Source organism: Geotrypetes seraphini, chromosome 15 (assembly GCF_902459505.1).
Source record: "Geotrypetes seraphini chromosome 15, aGeoSer1.1, whole genome shotgun sequence".
NCBI lineage: Eukaryota > Metazoa > Chordata > Amphibia > Gymnophiona > Dermophiidae > Geotrypetes > Geotrypetes seraphini.
In genome coordinates, this window is record NC_047098.1 from 12,420,727 (window position 1) to 12,438,602 (window position 17,876).

The window sequence follows — 17,876 nt, forward strand, 5'->3', positions numbered from 1 at the left end:
ACCCGGGGACTGCCTTTATAGAATTTTGGGGTGGGAGGTGTAGCCTGAACCTTGTGCGTGACAGAAATCCCTTTGATCTTCTGTATGATTGCATTTATATCCTAAAGAAAACCAACTTAATCATGGAGCAGAAATACCCTGTGGTATATTTTAAAGGCAGACTAAAAGGTAGGGGAATGAAGTGAAGAGGACTTAATTGTGTAAGAGAAACCACAAAACAATAGCCAGGGCACTAGGTAGGAATGCTGGTGTCTGGTATAATCAATCTGGAATGCAGTAAAGAATGCACCCTAATCTCCTAATAAAGGATTAATGGCTTGAAATCAAAGCACAATACTTGGTTTATTTCAAATATTTTTTTTTTCATGCCTAACCACAAATTTTTAATTGTGATTGTAGACCAAAGAGCTGGAATTTGCTTTTCCCAAGCAGAATCCCTATGCAGTTGTTTTGTTTTTTAAAATTATGTTGCTTCGACATATGTCCTGTTTTTCCTATACAGCAGAGACTTTAGAGCAGGGGTAGGGAACTCTGGTCCTCGAGAGCCATATTCCAGTCGGGTTTTCAGGATTTCCCCAATGAATATGCATTGAAAGCAGTGCATGCAAATAGATCTCATGCATATTCATTGGGGAAATCCTGAAAACCCGACTGGAATACGGCTCTCGAGGACCGGAGTTCCTTACCCCTAGTCTATGGACACGTTAGAGCAGGGGTAGGGAACTCCGGTCTCGAGAGACATATTCCAGTCGGGTTTTCAGGATTTCCCCAATAAATATGCATTGAAAGCAGTGCATGCAAATAGATCTCATGCAAATTCATTGGGGAAATCCTGAAAACCCGACTGGAATATGGCTCTCGAGGACCGGAGTTCCCTACCCCTGGTCTATGAACACGTTAGAGTAGGGGTAGGGAACTCCGGTCATCGAGAGCCGTATTCCAGTCAGGTTTTCAGGATTTCCCCAATAAATATGCATTGAAAGCAGTGCATGCAAATAGATCTCATGCATATTCATTGGAGAAATCCTGAAAACCCGACTGGAATACGGCTCTCGAGGACTGGAGTTCCTTACCCCTAGTCTATGGACACGTTAGTATTTAGATCAATGCTGTCTTTTTAAAATGTTTATTTTATTTTTATTTTTCCTCTAACTCTACTTTTCACTTCTCTATTACCCTCCAGATACTTTAGTTAGATTGTGAGCCTTCGGGACAGTAAGGGAATTTTCCAAGTACCTTTCTTATTTCTAATCTTAATGTATATTTTCTGTAAACCGCTTAGAACCTAACGGATGTAGCGGTATATAAGAAACAAATTACATTACATTACATTACATTACATTTTCAGGATTTCCCCAATAAATATGCATTGAAAGCAGTGCATGCAAATAGATCTCATGCATATTCATTGGGGAAATCCTGAAAACCCGACTGGAATATGGCTCTCAAGGACCGGAGTTCCCTACCCCTGCTTTAGAGCCTTGAGGTCTGAGGGAAGAAGACGAAGTCTTAATAACAGAGGGGTCTTTTGACTGAGGAGCGCTAGCCACTGTGCCGCACGCTAAATGCTAACGCATCCATTGTAGTCTATGGACGCGTTAGCGTTTAACGTACGCTAAAACGGTAAGCGCGCCTTAGTGAAAGGACCCCATATTTATTTGTTTGGGGCGAGTCTCATGACTGCATTTGTCAAGGTTATTTCTGACTTCCGTGGAAAGACAGGCCTGAATGAAACATTGAATTACCTCACCGCTTTGATCGCTAAATTATTGCTCCTACTTGCAGTGGCGTGCCTGGCGGGGTGGCAGACTGAGGCGGTGGGAAGGTGCGTGGATCGGTTGCGGGCTGCCGGCACGCAGCCATCAGCTCTGCTGGTCCACTGCCCCGGAACAGGAAGTTGAATCAGAGGGGGTGGGGGGCCAGCTGATTGGACCACAGGCCCGTGACGTTTCAGCACCCCCCGAGCGCCCTGCACCTGGGGTGGACTGCCCCCTCCACCCTGCCTTTGGTTCACCATTGCCTACCAGGAGTGTCAGGTATTAGCATCCAGCTGTGAATTCTACTGGGGAGGTGGGAGGTGCAGCCAACTAGGAGGTAAATTCAGTACAAAAAAACTGGATGCTAAGCTAATATAAAATATTGAACTAGGCCAGTTACTGGGCAGACTTGCACGGTCTGTGTCTGTGTATGGCCGTTTGGTGGGGGATGGGCAGGGGAGGGCTTCAATGGCTGGGAGGGTGTAGATGGGCTGGAGTAAGTCTTAACAGAGATTTCGGCAGTTGGAACCCAAGCATAGTACCGGGTAAAGCTTTGGATTCTTGCCCAGAAATAGATAAGAAGAAAAAAAAAAAAAATTTAAATTGAATCAGGTTGGGCAGACTGGATGGACCATTCGGGTCTTTATCTGCCGTCATCTACTATGTTACTATGTTACTAATATTCAATAAGAACAAAGTTGTGTACCAAATCTGTTATAGAATATGTAGTTATGTGATGAGCTTTAGGCATAATTGAACTATGGAGTCTGATGATTAATTTGGGAGATGTTTGTGGGGCGCCTAATTAATTTCATTGTTTGTATTTTGTATATATATTGTGATGTTTGTTGTGATGATGAATATGGATGTATTTATTTATTTCTTCCATTTGTGCGTCGCACATACCTATACAGAGGAAGGGGTTAAAAGAGGGTAGGGAGGCCAATGGAGGGCAGGAAGATACAGGAGGAGAAGAGGATACAAGTGATTTATATGTCAAATAGATGAGTTTTCAGTTTCTTCCGGAATCTGATGTGGTTAGGTTCCGTCCAGGTATTTACTTGGGAAAGGCGGGATAAAAATGAATAAACTATAATTGCATTTAAGAACAAAAATAAAATAAAATCCTCATACAGTACTTGCAGTTAATAATAAATAAAAATATAACAATAAATATTACATAAGCTTTATTATAATCATAAAACCAATTGTACTATCACTTAACCCTTCTTCATGTCCTAAGTGGGAATATCTATCTATCTCTATTTCTCTCTCTCTCTCTCTATTTATTTATCTGTCTGTCTATCTCTCTGTCTATCTATCACTTAACCCTTCCCCCACATCCTAAGTGGGAATATCTATCTATCTCTATCCTCTATTTATCTCTCTCTCTATTTATTTATCTATCTGTCTGTCTATCTATCACTTGACCCTTCCTCACATCCTAGGTAGGAATATCTATCTATCTCTAACCATTTATCTATCCATCTCTCTATCTATCTGTCTGTCTATCTATCTATCTATCTATCTATCTATCTATCTATCTATCTATCTATCTATCTATCTATCTATCTATCTATCTATCTATCTATCTATCACTTAACCCTTCCCCCACATCCTAAGTGGGAATATCTATCTATCTCTATCCTCTATTTATCTCTATCCTCTATTTATCTCTCTCTCTATTTATCTATCTGTCTGTCTAACTCTCTATCTATCTATCACTTAACCCTTCCTTACCTCCTAGGTAGTATTATCTATCTATCTCTATCCATCTCTCTATCACTTAACCCTTTCTTACCTCCTAGGTAGGAATATCTATCTATAGCAGCTCCTAACTAAGGCACCATTTATTGAATAAGAACATAAGAATTGGCATATTGGGACAGACCAAAGGTCCATCAAGCCCGGTATCCTGTTTATAACAGTGGCCAACTCAGGTCCCAAGTACTGTACCTAGCTAGATCCCAAGTAGCAAAACAGAGTTTACGTTGCTTAGCCTAGGAATAAGCAGTGGATTTCCCCAGGCCATCTCAATAATGGCCTATGGACTTCTCTTTTAGGAAATTATCCAAGCCTTTTTTTAAAAACCCGCTAAGCTATCTGATTTCACCACATTCTCCAGCAACGAATTCCAGAGTTTAATTACACATTGCGTGGAGAAATATTTTCTCCGGTTTGTTTTAAATCTATGACTTAGTAGCTTCATCACATGTCCTCTAGTCCTAATATGTTTGGAAAGAGTGAACAAGCGATTCACATCCATCCTTTCTACTCCACTCATTATTTTATAGACCTCTATCATATCACCCCTGAGCCGTCTCATCTCCAAGTTGACGAGCCCTACCCCCTTTAGCTTCTCCTCATAGGGAAGTTGTCCCAAAACTTTTATTATTTTCGTTTGCCCTTCTCTGGCCTTTAGTGCCCAACTTGCTTGATGCACAATTGCAAGGATCATTCACATGGGCATGGGCGGGGCATAGGCATGTCCCACAATCACGCACGTGTTACCTAAATATTGGTGCATAAAGACCGACTCATGCTAGTATTGTATAATGGAATGTGCGCGCCCAGATTCTGTGATCAAATTTGCGCTTACTGCCTCGCAGTTTCACTCCTAACCTTTGATGCATTTTATAGATTTGTCCCCGTTCCCCCTCCCCCCCTCCAGTGTTCAGTACACAGGACTTAAGCCTAGAGAATGACACGGTGACAAAATTCATCACCGTTCCCGTCCCCGCGGGAAACCATCTTCATGTCATTCTTTAAGGAGAGAGGGAAGAATCAGAGCATGAATGGGCCCAGCCACTGAACAAAGAGTAGCAACATTCCAGAGCTGAGATTGTGATGTCATAATGCCTCATTCCACCAGTGCCTAAGAGCCAGCCTCATCAGTGATGTCACAATGGCTTCATTATCCTTGGCTCCCATAAGAATCAGAGTATAAATGGCCACAACCACTGACCCACAAGCTTTGCTTTGAAGAATGCTGGTGTAGAAGGACTGAGGTTGAAACAGACACTACAGAATGAGTCTCTGGTATCCAGAGCAGATATTGTGATGTCATAATGCCTCATTCCAAAAGTGCCTAAGAGCCAATCACATCAGTGATGTCACAATGGCTTCATTATCCTTGGCTCACATAAGAATCAGAGTATGAATGGGCTCAGCCAATGACCCGCAAGCTTTGCTTTGAAGAATGCTGGTGTAGAAGGACTGAGGTTGAAACAGACACTAGAAAATTACATGGGATTATTTCCCGTAGTTATCCGCGGGGATGGGAACGGTGATGAATTTTGTCACCGTGTCATCTCTACTTAAGCCTCCATCTTTGTCTTGTCTTTAACTCTATTTTATTCTTCCTTACTGGTGCAATAAGCAAAAAATGCAGCATAGCCACTGGAAGTCAGCCAGCTTCAGTAGGTTGCTAATGCTCTTGGACTCTTTTGAAGACAAAGAAATCAAGATTTCTCTTGAAAAAGGTTCTCCAAGCTGTTTTTCTTCTGGTTTTACTGAGCCTCAGGTGGCCTCTGACCCCTTGCTGTCTCCTGTTAGAAAGCATGAGTGTTTTGACAGGTCCCAGCAGGGACTTTGAGAGCCTACGCTGAGGAGGAAGAAATTGTACGTGGAGGACACAAGCTTAAGAATTTCAGAAGGGAACACAGGGAAATCAATGTAGCTTCCAGCAAGTGCAAATAACAGGGAAGTAGGGATTAGGTTCTATAAAGATTTTCCCAAGGGTAAACCCAGCTTTACTCGCAGAAAATGGCTTTTTATAAAATGATCCAGGGGCATAAAGTGCTGATTTATTTATAGCATTCTCTCAAGGGAGCTCAGAATGGTTTACATGAATTTATTCAGGAACTCAGGCATTTTCCCTGTCAGCTCACAATCTATCTAATGTACGTGGGTCAATGGGGGGATTAAGTGACTTACACCAAGGTCACAAGGAACAGTGTGGGTTTGAATCCACAACCTCAGGGTGCCACACTCTCCCCACACTTATGTGGATACTTTTTCTATCATTTGGTTGACGTTCTTTTCTTTTGGTTTTTGATTGTACATTGCTCTGACCTATGCATCAGATCGAACAGTATATCAAACAATAAACTACTAAGGGAGGAATTCATCAATGGGCACTAAAAGCTAAAGATGCCTGTTATATCCCTATGGATGTCATTAGCATTCAGCACATGTTAATCGTTAGGTCAAGCTAATGTGGAAGCACCTAGTACTGAATTTCCCCCTAAGTAATAAATTTAAAACAAACCAGAGAAAATATTTCTTTGCTCAATGTGTTATTAATTTCTGGAATTCGTTGCCAGAGAATGCAGTAAAGGCAGTTAGCTTAGCAGGGTTTAAAAAAAGGTTTGACTAAATTCTGAAAAGAAAAGGTCCATAAGTCATTATTAAAATGGAATTGAGAAAAATCCACTGCTTATTTCTAGGATAAGCAGCATAAAATCTGTTCTAATCTTTTGGGATCTTGACAGGTACTTGTGACCTGGATTATTTATTTATTTATTCAATTTTCTGTACCGTTCTCCCAGGAGAACTCAGAACGGTTTACAGGAGTTTATTCAGGTACTCAAGCATTTTTCCCTGCCTGTCCTGGCAAGCTCACAATTTATCTAATGTACCTGGGGCAATGGAGGGATTAAGTGACTTCCTCAGGGTCACAAGGATCAGCATGGGTTTGAACCCACAACCTCAGGGTGCTGAGGCTGTCGCTTTAACCACTGCACCACTCTAGAAATCAAGATGTAGTAAAGGTGAGCCAAGTATAGAACAATCAAGCCATTGTGACATCACTGCTGAGATTGGCTCTTAGGCATTGGTGGAATGAGGCTTTATGACGTCACAATACCAGCTCTGTTTATCAGAGGATGAAACGTTTCCCCACACCACACTCGCACCCTCCCTTCCCCGTGTACCTCTTGAAATCTGTGCAAGCGTGAGCAGCTTCTCTGACCTACTTCTCGCGCCGACAACGGCATTCCCTGTGATGTCACTTCCTGGCCCTGCAACCAAGAAGTAATTTCAGAGCCCGGCAGCAAGCTGGAGAAGTTGCTTGTGAAGATTTTAAAGAGGTATGGGGAGGGGTGAAGGGAGGGCTGCTGTGAGCGGCTTACAAGCTGCGTTCCACTGTTTGCCGAATTTTGGTCCGAGTGCATATAACCGTGCACTCTGCCCACATTCCATCCAAACTCCACCTATTTGAATGCCCTTCTGTAAAATGCTTGCAATGGCACATGCATGTATGTGTATAGAATATGTGTAGGTGGCTTTGTATTGCCTTACTCTAAGATTAGGGTTAACAGATTTTCCAAATGGAAAATTTGGTCCCCTAGACCTTCCCCCAGGTCCACCCATTCCCGCCCCATTATGCCTCCCCCCCAAAAAAAAATTCTGCCCAGCTCCGCTCCTTGCTGCCTGCTGTATTCAGGCAGAAGGGCATCCCGGACAAAGTGCCGGCTTTCGAAAAGCCGTCCGGGGCAATCCGGAAGTCTGGTAACCCTATCTAAGATGGTCAACTCTGTGGCCATCTTCATGGAGTGGGTAAGGCCTCTATGCTACAGGTCCTAGCAGTCCTAGTGCAACCTAATTGTTTGCGTAGTAGAAAAAAACCCTCCTTTCATGTTTGTGCTTCAGACACATCACCACAGGGTGGAGCTAGGGTTTATTCACAATGAAAGGAAATAGATGGGCTTGGAGGGGGAGGGGGGGTATTGTTTGACTTAGCAGACTCTTGCGTCCTAATTCCGGCTCTGTGGACGCTGCTATTTTAAACAAACAAAAAAAAAAAATAAGAAATGCCAAATGAAAACGGTGGGCTTTGTCATCAGGCAGCTCTAGAAACCAAAGGAAGTATTGCGCGTGCTCGCCCTCTCTTTCTGTATATGTATGTTCATATTTGTCCGTATAGAGTTGCATATTTTGTAAGTTAATGGTTCTAATTGTGCTAGAAGCCTAAGGGGCTCTTTTACTGAGTTGCGTTTGGCGCTAATGTGCATTAGTGTAGCTTAAAATAGCATACTGTGGGACATGCTCAAGTGTGCGGCAGTGCGGGCCCGATTTCTATATATGGCATCTAAAAATGAGGTGCCGATTAGTGCGTGCTAAGTTCAGTTTTACAAAAGTTAGGGGCCCTATATAGAATCTCGCTTAGAACTGCCTAAGTGACCTTAGATGTTGCTGGGTGGCCTAACTTTAAGCTCACCCTACTTATACCAGGGTTTTCTTGGCCTAAATGTGTGCGCCTGTGTGAGGCACCTACCAGCACCAAAGTCCAAATCAGGCACCTACATGCAAAACATGCCCAGAACCATGCCTACTTTCTGGTAGGCGCCTTGGTCTAGGCCTCTCCCTCAAAGTGGTAGGCGCCTAACATCCACTTAAGTGCAATTAATGCCAATTACCGGCACTAATTAAGTCTATTAAACAATTAAGTTAGGCGGTTACCAGCAACTAAGTCCAAATCAGGCACCTACATGCAAAATATGCCCAGAACCATGCCTACTTTCTGGTAGGCGCCTTGGTCTAGGCCTCTCCCTCAAAGTGGTAGGCGCCTAACATCCACTTAAGTGCAATTAATGCCAATTACCGGCACTAATTAAGTCTATTAAACAATTAAGTTAGGCGGTTACCAGCAACTAAGTCCAAATCAGGCACCTACATGCAAAATATGCCCAGAACCATGCCTACTTTCTGGTAGGCGCCTTGGTCTAGGCCTCTCCCTCAAAGTGGTAGGCGCCTAACATCCACTTAAGTGCAATTAATGCCAATTACCGGCACTAATTAAGTCTATTAAACAATTAAGTTAGGCGGTTACCAGCAACTAAGTCCAAATCAGGCACCTACATGCAAAATATGCCCAGAACCATGCCTACTTTCTGGTAGGCGCCTTGGTCTAGGCCTCTCCCTCAAAGTGGTAGGCGCCTAACATCCACTTAAGTGCAATTAATGCCAATTACCGGCACTAATTAAGTCTATTAAACAATTAAGTTAGGCGGTTACCAGCAACTAAGTCCAAATCAGGCACCTACATGCAAAATATGCCCAGAACCATGCCTACTTTCTGGTAGGCGCCTTGGTCTAGGCCTCTCCCTCAAAGTGGTAGGCGCCTAACATCCACTTAAGTGCAATTAATGCCAATTACCGGCACTAATTAAGTCTATTAAACAATTAAGTTAGGCGGTTACCAGCAACTAAGTCCAAATCAGGCACCTACATGCAAAATATGCCCAGAACCATGCCTACTTTCTGGTAGGCGCCTTGGTCTAGGCCTCTCCCTCAAAGTGGTAGGCGCCTAACATCCACTTAAGTGCAATTAATGCCAATTACCGGCACTAATTAAGTCTATTAAACAATTAAGTTAGGCGGTTACCAGCAACTAAGTCCAAATCAGGCACCTACATGCAAAATATGCCCAGAACCATGCCTACTTTCTGGTAGGCGCCTTGGTCTAGGCCTCTCCCTCAAAGTGGTAGGCGCCTAACATCCACTTAAGTGCAATTAATGCCAATTACCGGCACTAATTAAGTCTATTAAACAATTAAGTTAGGCGGTTACCAGCAACTAAGTCCAAATCAGGCACCTACATGCAAAATATGCCCAGAACCATGCCTACTTTCTGGTAGGCGCCTTGGTCTAGGCCTCTCCCTCAAAGTGGTAGGCGCCTAACATCCACTTAAGTGCAATTAATGCCAATTACCGGCACTAATTAAGTCTATTAAACAATTAAGTTAGGCGGTTACCAGCAACTAAGTCCAAATCAGGCACCTACATGCAAAATATGCCCAGAACCATGCCTACTTTCTGGTAGGCGCCTTGGTCTAGGCCTCTCCCTCAAAGTGGTAGGCGCCTAACATCCACTTAAGTGCAATTAATGCCAATTACCGGCACTAATTAAGTCTATTAAACAATTAAGTTAGGCGGTTACCAGCAACTAAGTCCAAATCAGGCACCTACATGCAAAATATGCCCAGAACCATGCCTACTTTCTGGTAGGCGCCTTGGTCTAGGCCTCTCCCTCAAAGTGGTAGGCGCCTAACATCCACTTAAGTGCAATTAATGCCAATTACCGGCACTAATTAAGTCTATTAAACAATTAAGTTAGGCGGTTACCAGCAACTAAGTCCAAATCAGGCACCTACATTCAAAACATGCCCAGAACCATGCCTACTTTCTGGTAGGCGCCTTGGTCTAGGCCTCTCCCTCAAAGTGGTAGGCGCCTAACATCCACTTAAGTGCAATTAATGCCAATTACCGGCACTAATTAAGTCTATTAAACAATTAAGTTAGGCAGCTACCAGCAGTTAAGTCCAAATCAGGCACCTACATGCAAATCATGCCCAGAACCATGCCTACTTTCTGGTAGGCGCCTTGGTCTAGGCCTCTCCCTCAAAGTGGTAGGCTCCTATCAGTTAAGGCGCCTAACATCCACTTAAGTGCAATTTATGTCAATTACCGGCACTAATTAAGTCAGGCGCCTACATCAACTAGGGCATGCTGATGTAGGAGCTAACTTTAGGCAAACTATGCAGAATTTGCCTGTTTGTGCCAAATGTATGTGCTAATTGCATGCTAAAAAATTTTAAAGAGGGTAGGTCCAGGGCAATGTCTCTCAAACTGTGTGCCATGGCACAATGGTGTGCCAGAAGAGATTCCAGAATTTTACATTATTTATAAAAACTCCCTTCATAAGTATACACCAGAATAGATGGCATGTACGTTGCGTACGCAAATCTGTCAGTTATGAGCATCTGTGTGCGTAAGGATGCAACCGCCCAGACAAGCATCATTCTTTGATATGATTGGTCCTTGAAAACTAATGGCAAGTCATTTTATTTTTATTTCTTATGCAGTCGTTCTCCTAACTTGAGCAACAAAGCAATCAAGGCTTTGTTACTGTTTGGATCGTCTTATCTCTGCGAACTTGGATTTTCAGCTCTGACAGAAATTAAATTAAAAAAAAAAAAAAAGAGAATGACTGCAGATGGTGGATGATGAAATGCGTGTTTGCTTGTCGACTATCGAGCCGTGTTTTGAGTTAATTGGCACTCAAAAACGAGCACATCCATCGCATTGATTGGCAGTTCTATTCTATTGACTTTAGTTTCACTGTTGTTCCAATTACCCATACATAGCTTAAAGAACTTTCAATAAATAACTCTCAAATTTCGTTTTTTGTTGGTTTTGCAGTTTTATAATTTCAATTATAATGTGCCGTGAAAAACATTTGCTCCGTTTGGTGTGCCGGAGCTAAAAAAGGTTTAAGAGATGTTGCTCTATTCCTAGCGAAGACAGCTGAGCCTTGGTCCTGCTCTTATCTGGTTTGAAGTGTCTCACGCAGCAGTGAGACCTCAGCTTGCACTCACAAGGCCCAGGTACAATCATTTTCACAGGTTATAACTTCTACATTCTAAGCATGTTCCAGTGACAGCTGGGAGAGGAATCCAAACTTGTACTTGAGAGGCTGATGTCTGTGTCTAGGAGCCAAGAGTCAGCCTTGGGGGTTCTTTTCCCCCTTTATGGTTAGCACCCTTGAACTACAGACCAGACTTGAAAACAACAAATGTGGGTGCTTCTGTGTATGAGAGAGGCCTGACTTTGAGCAGCTGAATGGGCGGATTCATGGTTTCTGTGTGCCTAAAGCCTCTCTACATTACATTACATTACATTACATTAGTGATTTTTATTCCGCTTGTACCTTGCGGTTCAAAGCGGATTACATAAGAAGAGAACTGGACATTTCCAGGAGGGTACATGACATTGGAGAATACAGATTGAGGATATAGACTTAATAACAGAATGATGGTAAAGACTTAATAACATCGGAAGATGTTTTGAACAGCAGTGTTATGATTTTGGGGGGGATGAGGTGAGGGAGATTAGGTAGATTGTATATACCTTTTGAACAGCAGTGTTTTGATTTCTTTACGGAATGTCTGGAGGTCGGATGTTGTGGTTAACAATCTGGTGATATGACTCACAGGGTTTCCGTCTATCTCGCCGAAGGACTCAGTACTTATATACATGGAAAGATACCTACAACCTCCTTTATGGGAAACGTTCTGAATACTTCAAGCCTGATGAAGTCTGGGAGTGTGTGGTGCAGGGGTTAGAGCTACAACTGTGGGTTCAAATCCCTTGCTGCTCCTTATGACCCTGGGCAAGTCACTTAATCCCCTCATTGTCTCAAGTACACTAGATAGAGTTTGAGCCCACTGGGACAGATAGGGAAATATGATAAAGTACCTGGATGTAAACCACTTAGGACAAGGGTGTCAAAGTCCTTCATGCATATTCATTGGGGAAATCCTGAAAACCCGACTGGAGTGTGGCCCTCCATCTTTTGGGAAATGTTTCTCTGATGTAGAAGTCTGCCCTCACGTGAGGAATCCAGCCTAACATTCTACAGTGGTACCTTGGATTACGCGCATAATCCGTTCCAGGAGCATGCTCATAATCCAAAATGCTCGTTTATCAAATCAAAGTTCCCCATAGAAAATAGTGGCAACAGCAACGATTCGTTCTAGAACCCGGGGTCTATACCTGTTGGGTGCTGGGTGCTGCAGCGCCATCTCCTCCATCTGCCTCCTCCGTGGGTCATCTGAAGAAGAACCCCACAGTACCGCTTTAGGGGGGGGGGATGCCAGCTGCCGGAGAACCGCACAGTGCCACTTCGGGGGGGGGTGGGAATGCCAGCCGCCGGAGAACCCCACAGTGCCACTTTGGGGGGATGCCAGCTGCCGTAGAACCCCACAGTGCCGCTTCAGGGGGGGGGAGATGCCAGCCGCCGGAGAACTTCGCAGTGCCTTCAGAGGGATGCCTCCTCCATCCGCCGGCCAGCCCTCCAGGTCGGATGCACCTCGCATGCTGGAGAGCCCCCACCCGAGCCCACGCAGCCGAGCGCCGCCCCACCCACACGCTGCGCACGACACGCACAACGCCGATGATTGACGCTGTGCGCGTCACAAGCAACGCGCAGGCGGGACAGAGGTCCTCCAACCTGCGGAAGGCACCCGATGTAGAAGGCTGGCCAGAAGACGGAAGAGGAATCCCCTGTAAGTGCTCGTTGACTGGGGCAGTGCTCGGTTTGCGAGTCAAAAGTTTGCTGAGTGTTTTGCTCGTCTTGCAAAAACACTCGCAAACCGAGGTACCACTGTATTTGCTTTCTTAGCAGCTGCCACACATTGAGCTGAGGCCAGGTTTCAACGTATCCTCAACAACGACACCTAGATCCTTTTCCTGGGCAGTGACTCCTAAACACAAAACCCAGCATCACATAGCTATAGTTCGGATTCCTCTTTCGCACTTGTATCACTTTGCACTTGCTCACAATAAACGTCATCTGCCATTTTGACGCCAAGCCTTCCAGTCTCTTGCGATTTAACAACTTTGTGTCATCAGCAAATTTAATTACCTCATTAGTTATTCCCAGCTCTAGATCACTGATAAATATGTTTAGAAAGCTGTGGTCCCAGCTCAGACCCTTGGGGAACCCCACTGTTTACCCTTCTCCATTCAGAATATTGACCATTGAAACCTTCTCCCTGTTTTCTGTCTTTCAATTTTATTTCTTTTCTATACCGTTCTCCCAAGGGAGTTCAGAACGGTTTACAGGAATTTATTCAGGTACTCAAGCATTTTCCCTGTGCTTCCAGTTCTCAATCCATTAACGGGTGTTATCTCATTTCGTTAACCCTTTCAGGACCAAGGGACATATTTGTCCCATAACTTTAAAATCCTATAAATTTTGATTGGGATAGTCTACAGTTCTAAATTTGATATGTACGGATTCCATAGGATACTGCCTTTATGTAAACAAACTGGTTCCGACATTCATTCATTAGCGTCGTTGCTAGATTGACGAGAAGATTCACTTGCCACACTGTCCATAAGCCAGAAGTGTGATTTTTTAAAATAAAAATAATGATATTTCACAAAAAAAAATCAAATTTTTGGCATCTGCAAGCCCTTTTTACCATAAAAATGTCGTCAAAACCACAAAAATTGGCCTACGATCCTTATGGTCCTGAAAGGGTTAAGTGACAGTTTTCAGAAACAAAATTCTGTTTTGACATCATTTGAGATCATTGATTGAACCATATCCACGTCATTCTCTTCTTGCTTGGGCTGAGGACTTTTCAGCAACCCCTCATTTAATTATTTTTAACCCAGTCGTATATTTAGCGGCACTGAGTATAGGACTAATTTGAAATGCCTAAATGAGATGTTTCACATGTTTACGCAGATGTTTTGCAAGAAAATTGACCTGAATGTATTTCTACTGTATGTGATGGCAAACATTTTCTTTTGCAGGTATGTCACCATACAGACTGCCAGCAGATAAACCACAAGAACCCGCTGAACCTGTGCGAGTCGTGTGACAGCACGTTTCATAGCGCCATGCACTTTGACAGACACATTCGCTTTGACTTGCCGCCACAAGGTGAGAGCTTGGCCGATCAGGACTGTAGGAACAGTAAAATGATTTGTGCTGCATTTAACTGAGTTGTGGGCTTGCAGTTTGAAACTTAACACAAATGAAGTGCTCCCAAATTTACACACACACAGAGATAATTGCTTGTTAAGAAACCAATTATCTGCACAGTGGCATAGTGAGGGTAGGAGGTGATGCCCCCCGCCCCCTTCCTTCCACACCACACTCACGTCCTCCCTTCTTACTCCCGTATCTCTTTAAATCTTTGCCAGCGCAAGCAGCTTCACCGGCCTGCTTCTCGTGCCGGCGTTGGCTTTTCCTCTGATGTCACTTCCTGGTCCCGCGACCCGGAAGTGATTTCAGAAGGAGCCAGGCCGGCACGAGCAGTAGGCCAGAGAAGTTGCTTATGCCGGTGAAGATTTAAAGAGGTACTGGGAGGGGGCTGGGCAGGGAAAGAGAGTGCAAGTGTGTGTGTGTGTGGTAGAGAGATGCCGTCACCCCCACAAAGACAGCACCCAGGATGGTCCACCCCCCCCCCTTACTACACCACTGTATCTGTGGTAATTGGCAAATTATTCAATAGAGTTATGCAGGAAAAGGACCCCTAAGCAAATGCTGTAAGAGATTTGTGTTGCGTCAACATTATGTAAAATAGGGGAAGGCCCTTTAATAGCATAAGCCAGATAGGTCACATGGTCTAATTTGGCCATCAGTGTCCGTATTTTTCATGTTTAAAAACCTGGAAGCATACATTGTGATGTCATAATGCCTCATTCCACCAATGCCTAAGAGCCAAACTCATCAGTGATGTCACAATGGCTTGATTGTCCTATACTTGGGACAGACCGATACACTCTTATTTCTCGAGAGAAGTTTCAGAGTCTCTCTCTTGATCTAAATCTTTAAAAGGGGGAAAAGGGAGGGATTTGGGACCCTGGATTTTACAGATTAGAGATGGAAAGTCTAATTTTTTGTGATCAATAATTGGGATCTGGCGTATGAACAGATGGCTAATTTGCTCCAGTTCAAAATCCCAAGCATAGAATCATAACTTTAAATTGTCAGACATTGGGCTACATGAAATAAATGCCTAGATTCCATAATACCTAGGGAACCCCTCACAAGCTAAATGGTGGCTCAGTCTAAGAGAAAGATATGGTAATATTGAAACAGGCTTATGTTTCCATCTCTCTATCCCTTGTCCTCCAATCCCTACCTGCCCCCACCTAAAAATGGCCTAGTCCTACAGAGTGGCTCTGCTTGATCAGTGTTTTCCAACCTGGGTCATATGATCCTTTTAAAAAAATCTCTCTTTTATTTTCATGAAAGGTTCTGTTTTGGCCCGCAATGTCTCCACGCGATCATGCCCTCCTCGCACCAGCCCGGCCTCCGACGTAGAGGAAGATGACGAAGGATTGATGGATGGGAAAGGGTAGGCACTTTCTTCAAAGTCCCAGGAGGGAAGTTTACTCCCTCAGCATAGGCCAGTAGTCTCCCATCACGTGGCCCCAGGAACACATGTGGCCCTCAAACAGTTGTCCGAAATGCTCTTTAAATCCTGTAAATGCGTTAATTTCAACCTTGTCCATGATATAGTAACTGCAAACAACCTCTTAAGTGTCTTACTTGGGTATCTCATTTATGGAATTTCTATTCTATTAATAATCCAAAATACAGTGGAGTTTTAAATATATATCCTTGAAGTATTAATTATATTACTTTTTAATGTTTAATACCTAGTCTGAACAAGCAGGTCAAGGTGTTTTATAAAATTAGTAGTATGTATAAGCTTGAAATCTTTTGGTGGCCCTCAGAACATATCCTGGATAATTCAATTGCTTGTTCTGGGCTAGGCACTGATATACAATGGCTATCACCACATACCACATAAAGCAGTGGTTCTTAACCTGGGTTCGACCGAACCCCAGGGGTTCGGTGAGTCAGTCTCGCGGGTTCGGCGGAGGTCAAAACACACCTCCGACTCATATAGCGCTTCGGTCACATTCAATCATCTATCAGTTATTCAGTGATTTTGATCAAGACTGATCGTGTACTCGGTTTCTTGATCTGTCAATCTGTAACTAACGCCTTATATACATCAATCAATTCCTGATCAAAATTTGTGATTTAACTGATAGGTGATTGAACGTGACCGAAGCGCTTGTGATTCGTGATGATACGCCCCGCTTGTCCATAATTGGCTGCAGGTGATCACGCAACATCGCTTGGCCTATCTGTGCTGCAGGGGATTTGATGCGCACAGTAGTCGAATTGTAACTGTCGTGATGGTACGTCGTGCGATACCTATCTTAATATTTTAATCCCTTACTAACTATGTCGAGCAAAATACGAAAGTGGTCGGACGAATATGTACAATATGGATTCACACGTATAATGGAACGTGATGGGAGTCAGCGTCCTAATTGCATGATTTGCAACGCCAAGTTGAGTAATTCTAGTCTAGCTCCGGCAAAACTAAGGGAATAAAGAAGGGTTCGGTGAACACGCATATGAAACTGGTGGGGTTCAGTACCTCCAACAAGGTTAAGAGCCACTGACATAAAGTGAAAGTCACTTCTTTTATGGAAGGTCTGGAGGTGGAGTTGGCACGTATTTGGTTAATGGCCTAAGTTTAGCAGTTAAATCAGTTCTATCTTTATGTGGTGTCACTTGTGCGGTTAAAAGGTGAATATCGCACTTAACCGCATAAAAGATAGCTGGCAGCATAAACCGTATATTCAATGCTGGTGCCTAGGCATGGCTCAGCATTGAATATATGTGAATAACTCCAGTAGCAGCAAAAAGGTCTCACCACTGACTCCTTAGTGCCTAATATTCAGCAGGATTCATCTGCTCCTACCTGGAATAATTCCACTCACTGAGTGATGCCCAGGTTTTCACTGGCAGTTAAGACGATAGTGCCTCTGAAAATCTGGTTAGAGTGCCAAGGCGACCCAGGGATGGAATCGAGGCTGGGCTGGGAGTTACCCTGTTTTCAGTCCAGCAACAGTAGTTATTCAAGGACTGTTCTGAATCTCGCTGGATATGTAATAGAGAATGACACGGTGACAAAATTCATCACCGTTCCTGTCCCCGCGGATAACCGCGGGAAATAATCCCATGTCATTTTCTAGTGTCTGTTTCAACCTCGGTCCTTCTACACCAGCGTTCTTCAAAGCAAAGCTTGCGGGTCAGTGGTTGTGGCCATTCATACTCTGATTCTTCCCTCTCTCCTTAAAGAATGACATGAAGATGGTTTCCCCGCGGTTATCCGCGGGGACGGGGACGGTGATGAATTTTGTCATCGTCTCATTCTCTAATATGTAACTCCGATAAGTTTAAAAAAATATATAAAACTATAAGAAAATATATAAAACTATTAGAAAATTAGAATAGAGGTTCACTTACTAATTGGGAGTTTTTCTGACCAAGGATGTGTCTGCTAGGATTAAATTCTGTTTAAAACTAGCCTGTCTATATGGGAAGCTTAAAGAGCCCCTATTAGACACTGAGGTCTTTTCTCCCTTTTTGTAAAGAAAGGTGACTTTTTTGTCCTGTATTTTGGAGGGTGCAATTTTTTGTGATTTATTTTGGCCATCCTTTTCTTGATTTTTTGGATACTCCGATAAGTGTGCCAGATATTATATTATAGTCCGAATACATAGCGCCAA

General features: G+C 43.5%; 1 protein-coding gene across 3 annotated transcripts in view; it reads left to right on the forward strand.

Annotated features, from left to right (window-relative positions):
• Positions 1–17,876, forward strand: part of PLEKHG5 (pleckstrin homology and RhoGEF domain containing G5) — a 252,202-nt gene that overhangs the window by 111,004 nt on the left and 123,322 nt on the right. For all 3 annotated transcript variants that reach the window (XM_033922899.1, XM_033922902.1, XM_033922903.1), the window contains 2 exons: positions 14,085–14,214; positions 15,535–15,637. In XM_033922899.1, coding sequence (XP_033778790.1) covers positions 14,085–14,214; positions 15,535–15,637 — 233 coding nt within the window. The remainder of the gene's footprint in view (positions 1–14,084; positions 14,215–15,534; positions 15,638–17,876) is intronic.